Below are 16,352 nucleotides of genomic sequence, written 5' to 3'. Positions count from 1 at the left end.
TTTTTTTGTATTGATCAGCACTTGTTCCAGCCCTGAACTGGGAATTATTTGTTTGCTCGTGTTCATATTATCCTGTGTAAATAGGGATACTTGCACTAAGTGTAGTCAACTTACTCTCAAGTCATCATAGAAGAATTAGCATGACCAAACTACCACTTTTAAGTAAAGATTGTGTAATCGATTTCATAGAAGCAGGCACTGCAAACGGAACAACAAACCATTATAAGGCAAAAATGCTCATTAGTAATCAAATGTTAATTACCCCCCCCCTTCCCGCACCCTTACCACCTTATCACATACAATTTGCCTTGTTTGTTTGGATTGTGTATGTTCTGCTATTCTAACAGTACTATGATGATCATAATGGGGTCAGTAATTATTACCACACTGATCACTACCTGAATGAAAGGGGCCTAGACATAATTTTATTAACAATGATGTACAGAGATAGAAAATTTTTTGATATAGTTTCCCACATTTGTTCTGCTAATCTTTTTTGAAAGAGAACATGTGTGTGACAAGCCAATAAACTGCCTGTATTCAAAGCAGAACTAGTAAAAATAAAGAATTTCAAGTGAGTCAACTCTCAATGCAAAATACATGGACATGATAAAGCAGACAGAATGGTTAAGTTTTGTGAAGCAAAAGGCCATGAGAAGAACAAAATAAATGAATGCCATCGTCAAGCGCCAGATCAGAACAAAACAGCCACAAGACAAATAGCATCTCTGCCCATACTTAAACAGACAGGCGGTCATCTTCCAACTGCAAATAGGGCACAAAAGACTAAATCACCACCCGCACATGAGATCCAACCTCATGCCTTCTCCAAAGTGCCACAGTGGAGAAGCCGATAAAACCACTGAACACATCCTCCAGGGATGCAGGGACCATCAACCAAAGAGTAAAATAATATGGCCAATCCTGTGAGCAAGCAGAAGAAGCTATTCAGCCAGATGGCGCAGCAACCACCGAGTAAAAACATATAGCCTGAACCTGTGAGCCGACAGGAGAAGCTGTTTGGCCAGAAGACCTACCGATTCAGCTTCCCTTCCTGACTCCAAGTGTAACGTCCATCAAGCAGAATAATACAAGGAAGTTTTACCAGAAGATGAAGTAGAGATCAGTAATATTTTGGGCCAATCATCCACTGCTCATTTTCATCAATCACACTTAACCCTTTTCCCCTCGGAAACAAATTGAAAATGGCTATATACAAACAGCATAACACCAGGACAGCCTGCCAGTTACTCGTAGTTTGTTCAGGTTTTGAACTTTATGCTATCTGAGGGTTGGAAATAAAGGCTTTAAAGATTAAATCTTAGTAGATACGTCTATAAATTAATTTGATTTTCAAAATGACTACAAATTCATCGAAGAGCGTATCGGAGTGGTAAAGGGTTAATTTATGAAGCCAGGCTGGGATTCAAACTCCCGCTCACCGGTTGACATTTCAACACCATACTAACCATGCCAGTGGTACTTCGCACGATCTCACCTTGGTGTTCTTGAGGATGAGTAGATCAGTTTTGTTGTTTCTGATCAGGAACTGTAGATGCAGATCTATGGTGGTGTCCCCACTTAGGATACCAGTCAACTTGTTTAGCCGGTCTTGAAGTGTCCTTTCTGGCTCTGACTGAAACACAAACACGGGCTGTGTTACAGTGAGATCTTATTGCAACAGTGATAATTTAATTAAAATTTCCCTTAGAAATATGCTTGTGATGAGTATTCTGGGGTGTGGGGCTGTACAGCTTTCCTCTGACAAAAGGGGGTTTGAAGACATTGAAAGGACGTCTTGGATATTGCGTGACATCATATTAATACCGATTTAAGTGTTTTGTTTATGTACTTTATATATTTACATATTTACCTAATCGCATTAGAAGCTCAAAGATTATTTTTAGACACCTTTAAGTCCATTTCCTGAGTAAAACCAGTAGCAGTTCCTCAGAGATCATGTGGAGGTTCCCTGTGTCAGATTGAACCAGCATTTATCTCTATGAGTTAACTTATCTTTGTAATATGTTTGCTAGTAGTTTCTGCAAGTCATTTATCCTATAATAAAGCTTATGTTTAAATCTTAGACGTAATTTTTGTTTCTCCAACAAAATTCTCTTTCTTTATTCAGGGATTGTAAACACAATAAAGTGTGAGCTGTAATTTAAATTTTGCTTTTTTTCTTATTTTGATCCAGTCACATCAAAATTGACTTATTAAAGTCATCAAATGAAGACATTTCCATTCTTCTTGATTAATGAGACACATGTTCACACAACATATATCTCACCAGATGTTTGTATTTTGCATCTTTTGCATCTTTGGATGATTCAGATGTGTCCATTGATGTCCTGTAAAAAAAAGAGTAAGTTCAACATAAAATTACTGTTGGGCATACAAACTTAAAAACAGTACGAAATTTGTAAAAAAAATTATACTTGCACGGCACAATTTATTTTTAAAAAATGCACAGCATTTATAATTTCAAACACACAATTCCTTAAAGGGGCCTTTTCACAGATTTTGGCATATTTTGAAGTTTGTCATTAAATGCTTTATATTGATAAATGTAAACATTGGATCTTAAAAGCTCCAGTAAAAAATCAAGAATAAAATTTAAAAAAGGAAAAAAGTAGCCGGTACCAGGGCTCGAACCAGTGACCCCCGGAGTTCTGGTATTAGTTTGAAGTAAAAACTCAGAAGCCCTCTCGGCTATTCCGCCAAGTATACACTACATAAGTATTTTATACTTTATATAAGAAATCTTCGTAGTTTCATAAATTTAAACGACAACAACAGAACTCTCCAAATTATTCAATCGTTTCGCGTTGCAACGCTTTATAATTTTTAGGTTTTCAAATCATCAAAAGAAACATATAATGGCTATATTGGACTATGGTAAATGTTCAGTAATAGTGTTTCTTCACAAATATCATAACTCAAACGAAAATTTGCGAATCTGAAACAACTTTTTTCAATTTTGTCAATTTACCAAACCGTGAAAAGATCACTTTAAAGAGCCATAAGTTTATTTAAAAAATCTTGTTTACTTGTTCATCCTTTATTGATGGAACTTAACCCTTTGCATGCTGGGAAATTTGTCGTCTGCTAAAATGTCGTCTGCTTAATTTCTAAAATTAGCATTTTCTTCGATTTTTTTCAAAGAATATTATCCGAATAGCAAACAGTTTGGATCCTGATGAGACGCCACGTTCTGTGGCGTCTCATCTGGATCTAAACTGTTTGCAAAGGCCTTCAAAATTCGGTTCCCGCACTGAAAGGGTTAATCACTTCAATTTTTGAAAATACTAGATGTGGTCTTGATCCTCACTGTGGGAGCCTTCTTAAAGATCTAACAAAAAGACATCAAGTACGGATTCTACTGAGGAAACTGATTTATTAGGGAATGGATAAGCCTAAGGCTTACAATGCAATTGAGCTAAAATAAATATATTTAAACTTAAACTTAACCTTACCCCTCAGTGGTGTCCTCGTCCTTCTCTGACTCGTCTGAAGCCTGGATGGGTTTCTTGTCTCCTGTCTCTGGATCCTTCTCCAGGGTGGGGACAGGGGCCGCGGCCCTCAGGGGGGTCTGTACGCGAGTAAGGAATTGCTGGGTCGCACTGTCGTACATGTCGAACGCTATCTGGTAGGCCATCAGCACAGATTTCTAGAAAATAAAACACCATCAAAATACCATGAAGGTATTATTTCATTAATGTCTCCTCAAATTCTGTCAAATTGAGAGAATAATCTCTTTGACATATCTAGACAATGTCAAATGCTATCTGGTATGCCATCAGCACTCATTTCAGGAATGCAATTCTTTCCCCCAAGATGTTCACATTTGCTTGTGCTTTCTGTTTCGTGCCAATTTAAGCTTGAACATGAACACTGATTAATTTATGAGAAATATTTATGATGCAAGTTCTGCCAAGTGGTCAGACTGTACAGACCATTTCTATTTAGATTTAAAAAATCTGATATACCTCATCCCCCTTGACCAATTTCTCCAACACTTCTGCCACAGACTGGGCGTCATCCAGGAATATGTAGCACTACAATGTACAATACATAAGGATCTATTAAACATTTACCTGGATACCTGGACTGTTGGGCCGTAATTTAGCTATGCTGTAATGGCCCCTCTGATAAATGGTCTCTTCTTTAGAATCTCTCTATGTACTATTTTGTTTAAACTTCTCTAGAGTGCCCTTAGTAAATATTAATTTACAGATGGGGTAAACTTCTTAATGTTCCATTTCTCAGAATTTAGCAACGATTTAAATTGATTAACACTTGTAGCAGCTATTGTTGATTCTTCCAAACTGTTCCAGTGATGAATTGATCTTTGACTAAAGGTGTTGAGTCTTACATTACTTTTGGAATTCTTGCTTCTTAGTTTCAAGTGATGACCACGAAGATCATCCTCAGCCAGATTGAACAATTTTTCCCAGTTTAAATCATCCAGCTTTTGTAAAGATTTGAAAATTTGGATCATATCCGCCCTGTCCCTTCTGTACTTAAGTGTGACTAGTCGTAACTTTCGAAGTCTCTGTTCGTATGGTAGATGTGCCACCAATGGCACTAGTTTAGCTGCTCTTCTTTGAACATCTTCAATTAACTTTATATGGTTTTAGGTGAGGGGACCAAACACATGATCCGTATTCTAAGGTTGGCCTGATTAAAGCCTTATAAAGAGGTACAGACAACATAATACATGCACATATTGTTAACATCAAGAACCAAATTAAAACAGCCGTATATCAGACTGACTTGAATTTCCATTGTGTTTTTTTTATTTATTCTATATGAATGAATATAGTATCACTGCTTTAAAACTAAGTGAGAAAACAGCAAAATGCATAAACATGTTTTTTCCATTTTAAAACTGAATGAAACTGAATGAACATTACTCCAAGGTAATTGCCACACAATCCACACAAAGGTTATCTTTTAATACAACCGGATCCTCACTACTTGGCATTTTTCTCACCAGGCAGATGTGGGAGTCTTGTGTCACGACCTATGTAGAGCTTGGTGACTAGGACCATGCTCCATTCACTGACTCTCCCCCCACCCCAGCCCTACCCTCTCACCCCAATCAAAGGTGTTCTCTGTCACTCTCTAAATAAGCCACTGGCTAGCAATAAACCAATTAGACTGAAACAAATAAGCTACACTTTCAAAATAAATACTTATAGATTAGTCAAATTAGGGAGAATTTTGCCAATGTGAGGCAAATTTTGTTAAAGACATATTTTGCCAGGATAAGCTTTGCCATCCTTTCCTTATTTCATCAACGGCATTTCCTACACACTTTTGCTACATTAGCGTTGCCAGTAGCAGAAATAGCCAATTACTTCTGACTTCTCTAATTGGCTATTACATTAACAAAATGATACGAAAATTTATATAAATTATTATAAAACAAAGCAGACTTTCTCCCTTTGTGCTAAATAATTCAAAATCACAAGAATTTTGGCCAGCCCACTAACTCAGATTTCTTAACGCCAACCTAATGTCTAACCTGACAGACGTTGATGAAATCTGGTGTTGCGAGGCCCATATACAACTTGGTAAGCACTTCCAGCACTGTGTTACGGAACTGGCGATGCTGGATCAGGGACATGGTCACCTTGAGGCTGTATGTCAGCATGTAGTTCACGTCCTCCTAGATAACATACACACTGACAGTTTATAACAGGGATGGAAACATTATTTTAATGTTGAGTGCAGGATTGCCATTTGAATAGTTAGAAAATAAAAATAGGAACAATATGCGTCACCTATCCCAGAAATTGCAGGTAATAAATACAAACCATGCCAATTAAATGCAGATAATAAATACAAACCATGCAAATGAAAGAACATGTGAGTATTTGAATACCAATTTTGGCATTCTATGCCATCACTAGTTTATAGTCAAACATATTTATTTAAGACTTCAGTTGCCCACTTGTGTAGTTTCAATACTTCTTGAATAGACCTTAAAGAGATAGGACGTTTCCTTGGAAAATCTAGGGGTGTTGAACTCCTATTTGTTTATACCTAGTACTGGTACTTAATTGATTTTATCACCCCTTTGCAAATGGGCTTGATGCCTATCAAAATTGAAAATTGTGTGTGTTTTAAATCTGTTTCTATTCAATGTGTTTATAACATTAAGTTATGTAAAAGTTTGAAGATATCAAGTAAAATCTAAAATAACCCAGGGGGTGGGAAAGCCCCTTTTTTTCAACTCTCAAGAAAGCTCTCATAAAATGGGTAGTGAACCTGAGACCTCCTGGTCACTAGGCAGGCATCATATCCACTTAGCCATGGGGTCCTGCATGCATACAAACTTACGCTTTCTAGAATGGCACGCTCAAAGATATCAATCCTCCTGGTTTCCAGTGCAATTCCAACAGCCTGTTTGTACTGCTTGTCATCGAAACATCTCTGGAACATTCTGTTTACAATGGCCTCAAGGCGTGCGTCCACTGGCTTACGGTCTTCATCGCTCCCTTCAGTATTGCCAACGCAAAGACGGGTATAGTGGTCAATGCATTTGGCTGTAAGAGATAAAGGGCACCGATATAGTAAACCCACTTTACACACATGCTGTAAACAGTAAAGGCTATCAAGCAGGGCTTTATTTCCTTCTTAAAGAATGGTCTCTTTTCTCAAATTTGAGAAGTTCACGTATCAAATTTTAACAATTTAATCAAGTTCCCAACTCATATTTTTTTAAATGTTAAAAGACTGCAACTCACTTTTTCACAAGCTTCAACTATGTGCAACCCAATTTTTCACTAGTACTTCATGAATTATTTTTTCACAAAATGACAAAAATGGGAAATAAAGCGCTTTAAAAACTGGCAGGGCTCAACATTAACTGAAAAACCAACTTGCCCTCCCGGGCAAGTACTTAGAAAATCTACTTGCCCTGAACGTTAAGCCACTTAAAGCCCAAACATGAGATATCACATTAACTGTAATTCTCATATTTTTTTAATTAATATCAAAATGATACACCACAAAACCTTTTTTATTTTTGAACATTTAACAAAATGATTACAGCAATTAAAGTCTAATTTAAGTCTACATTTAATGATCTTTGTTCTTTTTTGCACTTGCCCGGGCAGACAACTAGATTATAAAATAACTTGCCCGGACCCAACTTTTACTTGCCAGGGGCAATAGGACAACCGTTAATGTTGAGCCCTGACTGGGCTTTATTCTTTTGGGTAAAGTGACGTCCCGAATTAGCAAGTGCAGTAGACACAGGTTAATCAGCATAAAAAAGCGGAGTTCTTTCCCCTTGAAACACTCTTATCAAAATTATCATATTAGATCAAAGAAATAACAAGCAAAGAATCTTACCAATGGTGGTCTCCACATACTCGGAGGTATCGTTCACATTGAACAGGTTGCCTGCCCCCAGGGCGTAGGTCAGAGAGTCCTCAAATGAACCCAGATGGTAGTACACCTTGGACGCTACCAGGGCCGCCAACTCTTTCTGCTTGAAGGACGGGTCCTCATACAGAACCTCACTGTAATGTACAGTTAGTGTTGATTTTATCAAATTGTGTACCGTAAAACGTTGTGTATAAGGCACACATTTTTACCCCCAAATTTAATTTTAAAAACTTGATTTGCGTTATGCACAACTACAGCCATGCCAAGACATTTTTTTCCTGTCAGTTACCCAGTTACGGTAACTCGCATCATTCTGTTCCCCGTTGTTTTAACTGTAACTATGTTAATAATTGTGTTATATTTACGATCTGAATATAGATGGACAAACGTTATAAAGTTAACATTAATATTTTCTATCTTTTTCAGGTACATACAGAGCATTAAAATCAAATAAATTTGAAGAAGAAAATGGAAAACAAGGAAGCCATTTTTATTTAAACTTTATTGTTTTTTCCCACAATATTATACCATACTGTACTAAGGTTACACAATTTATTTGGGGGCACTTGTCGATTTACAATAGTATGTCGGTAAGGTCTTTCCCGATATATTTATTATTATTTTTGAAAATGCATTTTATTAGAACGCCTGATAAGTCATCTGGCTTTCGCGCTCGGAGCTTTGATTTATAACGGGCGTTCAGGAGTAAAACGATTACCCTAAATAGTAACAATCGGTCAAAATACTGAAATATTGTTACAAGCTATGTAGAAAAAGAAGTAAACAACTATTAAAACGTGTTCATGAGTTCTTTCAGCACAAATTGTTGCGATTTGAGATGCCCAAGACGAGTTTTTGTACGTTTCTTTTCTTATTTTCCTCTGAAAACGCATTTTTTCTTAAAAACTCACAATGCTCCTTAAATTCATGAAACAAACGCATTTATTCCGTGACATTTGCCAAAACGCGTAATATCCCACCCCAAAACGGATGATTTTCTGTAAATACAGCTCCTTAGTGACTAGGCCAGGTTTGCGTTTAGGTCACAATATACTAAATAGTTTCCCTATATAATTCAATGTAAAAGCGACAACTTTGAGCGAAAATAAATGCAACATTTTGCACATAGAGACCCCCATAACCATACCTTTTCTGAAAGGCCATTCTAAGCGGAATCGATTTATGCAATAAAAAAGATATGTCATGTTCAAACCAAAAAAGAACTTGACGCTAATCAAAATCGACTGTTTTTGCAACTTTTTTTTCGGCCGTTTCTTAGTGGAATGTAACCTTTTTCAGTGCAAGGCTTTACTAAAGTCTCCAAGTTTATCACATTTCAGGGATTCGGTCGTGAACACCTATGTATGCCCTACCATTATCTCCGAAAGATAAAACCCGAACAATAGTTTAAGATGTAAAACATGCCTTTGCTTTTCAAATGTGTTAATAAAATTGATGTTGTGTTTGTTTACATGTTTTCATACGTCTTGTTAAGATTGGAGTTGTGATTATCGAGCAATTTGCGTCACCTGTCAAGTTTTGTGTAGCTGGGCTATTATGAAAACAAGCCAACCGGCAAACGACTTCACACCTCCATTGTTTGTTTAACGCCGGTAAGGTCAGAAATGGTGTTGAGAAGTTTGAGTCGTTAAAGTCTACTGTCAATTATAGACACTCGAAAAGAACGCGTGAGATGGGAAATGTAAATAAAATACGCGGTTGTGAATTAGTCATGTGTGAATAACCCCGTGCCAATACCAATAAAAAATTTCAGTGTCTTAGTTATACCAAGCACACTATTCGGTCCGCAATGTGTACTCCTCCACGACAAAATTGTTAACAGTTACTTCGGACACTTATGATGAAAACCTCGATGGTATCCACTTGGAAATTGTGCATTTCATGCATAATTTATTTAAATCGAAACATTAACGCGTAATATTATAATTAAAAAAACAACACACAAACAAGTTTTATCTTTATCGTCTTTAAGATAATTAATTATTGAAAAATAAAATAACACGCGAGATCGGCAATATAAATAAAACGATTTTCAGCGAGCCTACGTTACGGAAATTTTGCTATATTTTTTTTTTTTCTTAAAAAAAAAAAAAATCCCGATTTTTTTGCTTCAAAAAGTAGATGCGCGTTATACATAAATGCGCGTTATACACAGTGTTTTACGGTAACTTGAGCTTATCTTTACTTATATTAAATTCAGTGTACTCATGTTTATACACGTGTGTGAATCATTTGGAATCGGTCCCTTTTAAGGCCCTCAAAATTTGTAAGAAAAAAACACTGAAGATATATTTCAAAAGTATCGATATTACATCATCACTTAAATGTGTCAACTTTAAAAGTATACATGGATTAAAAAGTAAATCACATACATTTTGTCAATGGATTCCGAGATTTCAGCCCAGAAAAAATCCACAATCTTGTTCAGCTTTTCCAATGCAAACACCTGAAACGGTAAGGAAGGTACTTTTATAATGAATGAAGATTCAAGAAATGAGCAATTAAATTCCTATTCACACCAACATTTTGAAAATTCAAATTTTTTTCATTTCAATAACATTTTTGAATTCAAAATAGACAGAACTTTTTTTTTGTAAATTGTAATAATTATATGCAACTTTGTTGATTAAAAAATTGTTTAGTATAAAATAACTTTATTAGTACAATTACTGTAGGGAAAAATCTATGATCCCTAAAGGTGCACGACTCTGCTGAAAAGGGGCAGAGCAGAAAGCCAGTCCAGATCTGGTTTCATAACGAAAAAATAAGAATTTAAGCATCATCTTCATTAGAATATTAATTAAATATTTGCACACATGACTTTAATTTTCCAAGAGATCTTTCCCCAATCCAGGTTTACTTTGTTTGTATGTTTATTGAGCTCTGGGTCCAACTGTATGGTATGGTAAGATACAGTATGATAGAATCTTTATAACTCTTTCGTGCTCAGAAGCAAAGGAAAAATGGCTCTATGCAACCATCATAAAACAAGAACAATTAACCTGCCAGTAACTCACAGTCTGTTCATGTTTGATGCTGTTTGCTTCTAATAAGTAGCAAAGGATTGGAAATTAAGGCTTTAAAACTTTAATATAGTAAAAAAGATCATAAATTTAATTTGATTTTCAAATTGACTACAATTGTGTCATAGTGTGTATCCGAGTGGTAAAGGTTAAAGGCAGCAAGCCTAATACATGTAAATGTATTAATGACATCAAACAGCATAACACCTGAACAGACAGCGAGTTACTCACAGGCTGTCCTGGTTTTATGCTGGTTGCATATAGCAATTTTTTACTTTTATTCTAAGTGGTAAAGGATTATAAAACCAAGCCTACCTTCAGCTGTGGTTCTGGTTCATCCAGCAAGGACAGGACCCCCGCTGAAAACAGAATGAACCTTGTTCTGGGAAAATTGGGGTTAAAGCAGGAGCGTAAAATTTCATCCTCAATTAGCCTTTGCAGTCTGCACATGCTAATCTGGGACAACACTTTCCGCTTTCATGGACATTTTTGTTTAAAGGATGCCTCTTATTAAAGAGAATGCAGTTTAGGCGGAAAGTGTAGTCCCATTTTAGCCTGTGCTGACTGCACAGGCTAATCTGGGACAAACTTAACGCACATGCATTATGCACCTTTTGCACCATTGCAAACAAAACAAGACTATTGCCAAGCAATAAAAGTCCCCTAACAGTGAAACTCCACCATTTACAGCAATATTTCTAGTCTATTTGTTGCCATAGCAACAAGAATTCTTGACGTAGGAACAAAATGAAATGACATGCATAATCTCTATGTTGCCATCTGTCCATGTTTCCAGTTTCATAAAAAAGGAGAACTTTTAAAGTTATAGCAGGATCCATAAAAGTGTGACAGACAGACTCACAGACACACAAAGCGCAAACCATAAGTCCCCTCCGGTTTCACCGGTATGACTGACAAGTGGAATTAAATGTTCGTCTATAAAGACATGCATATTATTTTTTGCTAATTATCATCAAATATATATTGTGTTTTGGCATGAAGAGCTGCAAACGGAATTTTAAGATGTAAATATTTATTACTAAAAACTCAGTTTTGTTGTGTTTGTTTTGTTAAATAAATATTTTAAATTATTAACTAATAAAGATAATAAGCATGTATGTTTGAAATGACATTGGGCATAACAACCAAAAGATGAACACTTGCTTTGGAAATAGATTCTGTGTAAAAACAGACTCATTTCATGTAAAAAACAAACATACAAGTGTACTTCTGCATGTTATTTTTAGGTAATAATTTGTGGCAAATATTCAGTGTCACTCCCAATCCCATTAAGTTTATATTTTTCCCAAATTACTGCCTAAATTTCCCAACTAAAGTTTTTCACACAAAAAATCATTCTTGGTTACAAATCACAACTATCAGTACATTTGCCTATCCAGCTCTTTGAGTCAAACCTTAGTAATAGTACCGTAAATACACGAATATAATATGCACTTTTTTACCTGCCGAATTTTTCTTCAAGTAGGGGGAGCGTATTATAAGCTAATGTAGAGCAGAACCAAATTTTTCCTGTGAAAATTTTCAACTTAATTGTTGTTATTTGATGCGTGTTAGCAATTTTGAATTACACCATTACATCAAAGGGGGACAACTGTGCTTACAGTAATTGTCATGGCTTAACCGTTTATTACCATACTTGCCAAATAAACCAATTATCAGTACTATAGATATAAAATAATAATACTTATTATTTTATTATTATAATTATTATCATTCTGAATATTGTCAAATAGAATCAAATATGATTTAAAAAAATAGGGTCTAGTGTTTCTTTCTTTTGCAATTATGACTGCTTGACCCGGGTGTCAGCAGGTGGCAAGTGTGTTATCGGTAAAGGTGTTGAGAAAGGCCATCGCTCGTCAGTGAGACCTGTGTATTCAAGGTGTTGATAAAAGCCGGGGTATTACTGTGAAAAAGATGGTCGATAACGCCAAATTGATTTGCTTTTTTCACAACACAAAAATATATTGACACATTTTTTTTCTGATATGACAGCGTAAAGGCCAATTTCACACACTGTTTTTTTTTTAGTGCGTATTTTACTCGGATTTTCAATTTTTACCGATAAATTTGGACCAAACGCAGGGGTGCTTTTTTACATGAGGGTGTATTATATTCGTGTATTTACGGTAGATAAAATATTTAAAACCCCTTTATCAATTGAATATTTTTAATAGCAAAAAATACAACGCAATCAGTGTTTCATTATTAACCGATTGGCGATCCATATCATTGGTTGAAAATCTCGAAAAATTGGTTGTTTTTTATCCGATAGTGAAATAAATTTAGTGGTGTGACACCGCACCGTTTTTATGAAACATCGTTGACGATTCGTTGGTCTAAAACCAAAGAGCCAATCAGAAGCGTTGTAACAGAAACCGATGTACAAACTCAGCATGGAGTCTGGTGGCAAGAAAAGAAAACTCAATCTTTAGATTTTGGCTTTAAAGCTCAATCTGGTTAAAAAGAAAATGACACAGTTGATTTTTCTTCCTGTTTATATTGTTAGTTATTGTTCAATAACTATCTGTTATATTTGTTTTGGTTCTCGTTATCTTTTTTGCACTGTTTTAGATCGGCTTCATTCACGATTGTTGTGACTTTTCTGAGTGCGGTTTGTTGTTATGGTTTTATCGCTGAAAAGAGGGTGAGTTTTCTGCATTATCAGAATTGAACTTTCGAATTGTATTCTACTGTTTATAGTTTGACACAATCACCCTTGTTTGAAGTTGTTGTTTGTTTGTTGCGTTTTTTTTTTCATATAGATGTAGTTTTTTTTAATTAAGTAAGGATTGAAAGCTTCTCACATTAATTTTGATTTCGTTTTGCCATTGTAATGGAGCAGAGGGCTATTTTCATTTAATAAATTTAATACAAAGGGAAAAAATAAAATAGCACAACCCTTGTCAGTGAAAAAGAAAATAGATTCAGCTACTCCTTACACTGAACATTACAAGCCAAAACAAGCAAATTAGTTGAATTGATATCCCTCGCCAATATGCTTCTGGACACAAAAGTGATATATTTGAGACTCAAAAAAGCATTTTTTCAAGAAACAAAGGGCCATAACTCTGTTATTAAAATATGGTGCACAACCCCATTTAGCGTATATCATCCTCTTATCCAGGGTTTTACGGGATGCGTCAAATACGCATAAAATGCCAGTCAGGACCCGTCATATTTGTTAATTTGCGTCCCATCGGACACACAATCATTTTGACGTATTGGTTCTCGTAACATCAGAGCTCCAGATAAGGATTTGTGAAATTAGTAACGGTACTGCCACTGACAGAAAGACAAGGAGTAACGCTTAAAATCAATTAGTACCTGTACTACCATATCCAAAAATACAGGTAGTACTGTACTACCCCTGTTCTTGGATACTGAAGGGTGTATAACTGACTTTACTGAAACAATTGCCGCAAGTATAATAAATATATGTAGCTTCTTAAACAGTTATTGTATAATGTTTTTCATTCTGAATTATGATGCAAATACAACTACACATTAAAACTCTTAACCAATACTATTTCTTCATTTTTCTTGACAAGAAAACACAAGCCAACTAGTAAGCTAAGTAAATGAACACTTATTTCACTGTCTCATCCGTTTTCCTTCGTGTTTTCTAACGTTTTAAGCCACCGATGCAGTCAAATCGTTTGCAATCGGGGCGATAATGTCTTTTTCTGGGTTTACCAATTTAATGTCAGGATGGTTAGACGACACCGTATGTAGTCATTATATGACAACAAAGTGTTGTTTTGAACTGCTTTCGGTTAAGCTGGCATTCCATTGAGCGCAGACATATTGTTTTTGACAGATTTACAAGTAACAGGAAATCACGCGACAGAATAGACAATACGATATGAACCCAGTCTACAACTTTTCGGTAATTTAAATTAACGAAAAGCGCCGTAAGGTTAGAGACCAACAAATCACGCCGCGCTGACGCAGACATATCGGTACAGCTAGATTTTTTTCGTAAATGCGTAAAATGCATATTAAAGTCGTTATTGTACGTCCAGTTTATAAAAATAAATGCGTATATCTTCATGAAAAAAGGCGTATTTACGGCTGTACGGCCCTTATCTGGAGCTCTGTAACATGAACAAACAAGAGGGCCTGAAAGGCCCAAAGTCGCTCACCTGAGATAAGAAGATATTATTGGGACAAATCTTCTGACCAAGTTTCACGAAGATCGGAAAATAAATGTGGCCTCTAGAGTGTTAACAAAGTTTTACTATAGCCATATAAGGAAAAATGCCCCGCCCCCTGGCAGCAATGTTTTTCAACCAACCGGCATCATTTTTTAACTCATCCAAGATATTATCGAGATGAATCTTTTGACCAAGTTTCATGAAGATCAGACAGTAAATGTGGCCTCTAGAGTGTTAACAAGATTTTACTAAATCCATATAAGGAAAAATGCCCCGCCCCTCGGATGCCATTTTTTCAAGCAAACATAATTATTTTCGAACTCATCCAAGATATCATTGAGACCAATCTTCTGACCAAATTTCATGAAGATTGGACACTAAATGTGGCCTCTAGAGGGTAAACAAGGTTTTACTATAGTCATATAAGGAAAAATGCCCCGCCCCTTGTGGCCATGTTTTTAAAGCAACCAAAACCATTTTCAAACTCATCCAAGATATCATTGGGACAAATCTTCTGACAAAGTTTCATGATGATCGGAAAATAAATGTGACCTCTATAGTGTTAACAAGGTTTTATTATAGCCATATAAGGAAAATAGCCATGCACCCGTGGTGGCCATGATTTTCAACCAACCATATTTTACTCGTCCAAGATATTATGAGGAAGAATCTTCTGACCAAGTTTCATGAAGATCGGACTATAAATGTGGCCTCTAGAGTGTTAACAAGATTTTACTATAGTCTTATATAGCCATATAAGGAAATATGCCCCGCTCCTTGGCGGCCATGTTTTTCATGCAAACGTAACCATTTTAGAACTCATCCAAGATATCATTAAGACAAATCTTCTGACCATATTTCATCAAGATTGAACAATAAATGTGGCCTCTAGAGTGTTAAAAAGGTTTTACTATAGCCATATAAGGAAAAATGCCCCGCCCCCTGGCAGCCATGTTTCTCAACCAACCGGCATCATCAAAAAGCGATTACAAAAGCTCACCATGAGCACGTTGTGCTCAGGTGAGCTAAAAACTCTGAAAGACAACTGCAGTACGTAATTTTCAAGAAGGATGTATTGCTTGTTGATTTATCGACCAATCAAGTTATTGCGCACCTGCTGTTGCTAGGTGCAGTCCTGAATTGAGATTACATTATCTGGCAAGCAAGATTAAACTATTAGCAGTGTGCGAAATTCAGATTTAAAGTAATAGTTCAAATTCTTAAACACATCAGAGCTCCAGATAAGGTTTTGTGAACTTCTTAACGTTACTACCAGATTTTCAAAAAGAATTCTTAACTCTGAAATTGTATTCTTAACGTTACTACTAAGTTTTGGAAAACAATTCTTAACTTTTCTAAATGACCTAAAAAATATAATAATGGTTATTTTCATGCAAAAAATTAAAATAAACATACTAGCAACTTTATTTATACGAGTTCAACAGTGTCTATTCAGTATTATACAATTTTATTTTTCAAATACCTTCATATGCCCAAACTGTGCTTAGATTGCATGCCTTAGATACATTTTTACATATTTCACAATTAAAACGTGTTTCCCCTTCAATCTTTTCAACGATTAGCCACGGGCATTGTCCCTTCCACTCGTTCAATGTTCTTTTTGTTTAAGTTTGGACTGTCGTGTCGCGTTTTTGCAGCTTTTCCGACTGTATCAGCAACTGAACATACAACATTGTATAAGATCTTTTCTATAGTGTTTTTCTTAACA

The 16,352-nt window shown here is 35.8% G+C and overlaps 1 protein-coding gene across 1 annotated transcript in view; it reads right to left on the bottom strand.

Moving 5' to 3' along the window:
• Positions 1-16,352, bottom strand: part of LOC127833381 (26S proteasome non-ATPase regulatory subunit 1-like) — a 272,314-nt gene that overhangs the window by 246,642 nt on the left and 9,320 nt on the right. The window contains exons 2-10 of the mRNA XM_052358604.1: positions 10,761-10,804; positions 9,795-9,868; positions 7,366-7,535; positions 6,349-6,554; positions 5,531-5,674; positions 3,990-4,058; positions 3,477-3,670; positions 2,291-2,351; positions 1,499-1,636 (exon numbers count right to left, since the gene is read on the bottom strand). Of these exons, the coding sequence (XP_052214564.1) occupies positions 1,499-1,636; positions 2,291-2,351; positions 3,477-3,670; positions 3,990-4,058; positions 5,531-5,674; positions 6,349-6,554; positions 7,366-7,535; positions 9,795-9,868; positions 10,761-10,804 (1,100 nt within the window). The remainder of the gene's footprint in view (positions 1-1,498; positions 1,637-2,290; positions 2,352-3,476; positions 3,671-3,989; positions 4,059-5,530; positions 5,675-6,348; positions 6,555-7,365; positions 7,536-9,794; positions 9,869-10,760; positions 10,805-16,352) is intronic.

This window comes from Dreissena polymorpha, chromosome 6 (genome assembly GCF_020536995.1).
Source record: "Dreissena polymorpha isolate Duluth1 chromosome 6, UMN_Dpol_1.0, whole genome shotgun sequence".
Taxonomy (NCBI): Eukaryota; Metazoa; Mollusca; class Bivalvia; order Myida; family Dreissenidae; genus Dreissena; species Dreissena polymorpha.
Note: the sequence above shows the minus strand (reverse complement) of the source record. Positions and strands in the feature narration are given on the sequence as shown.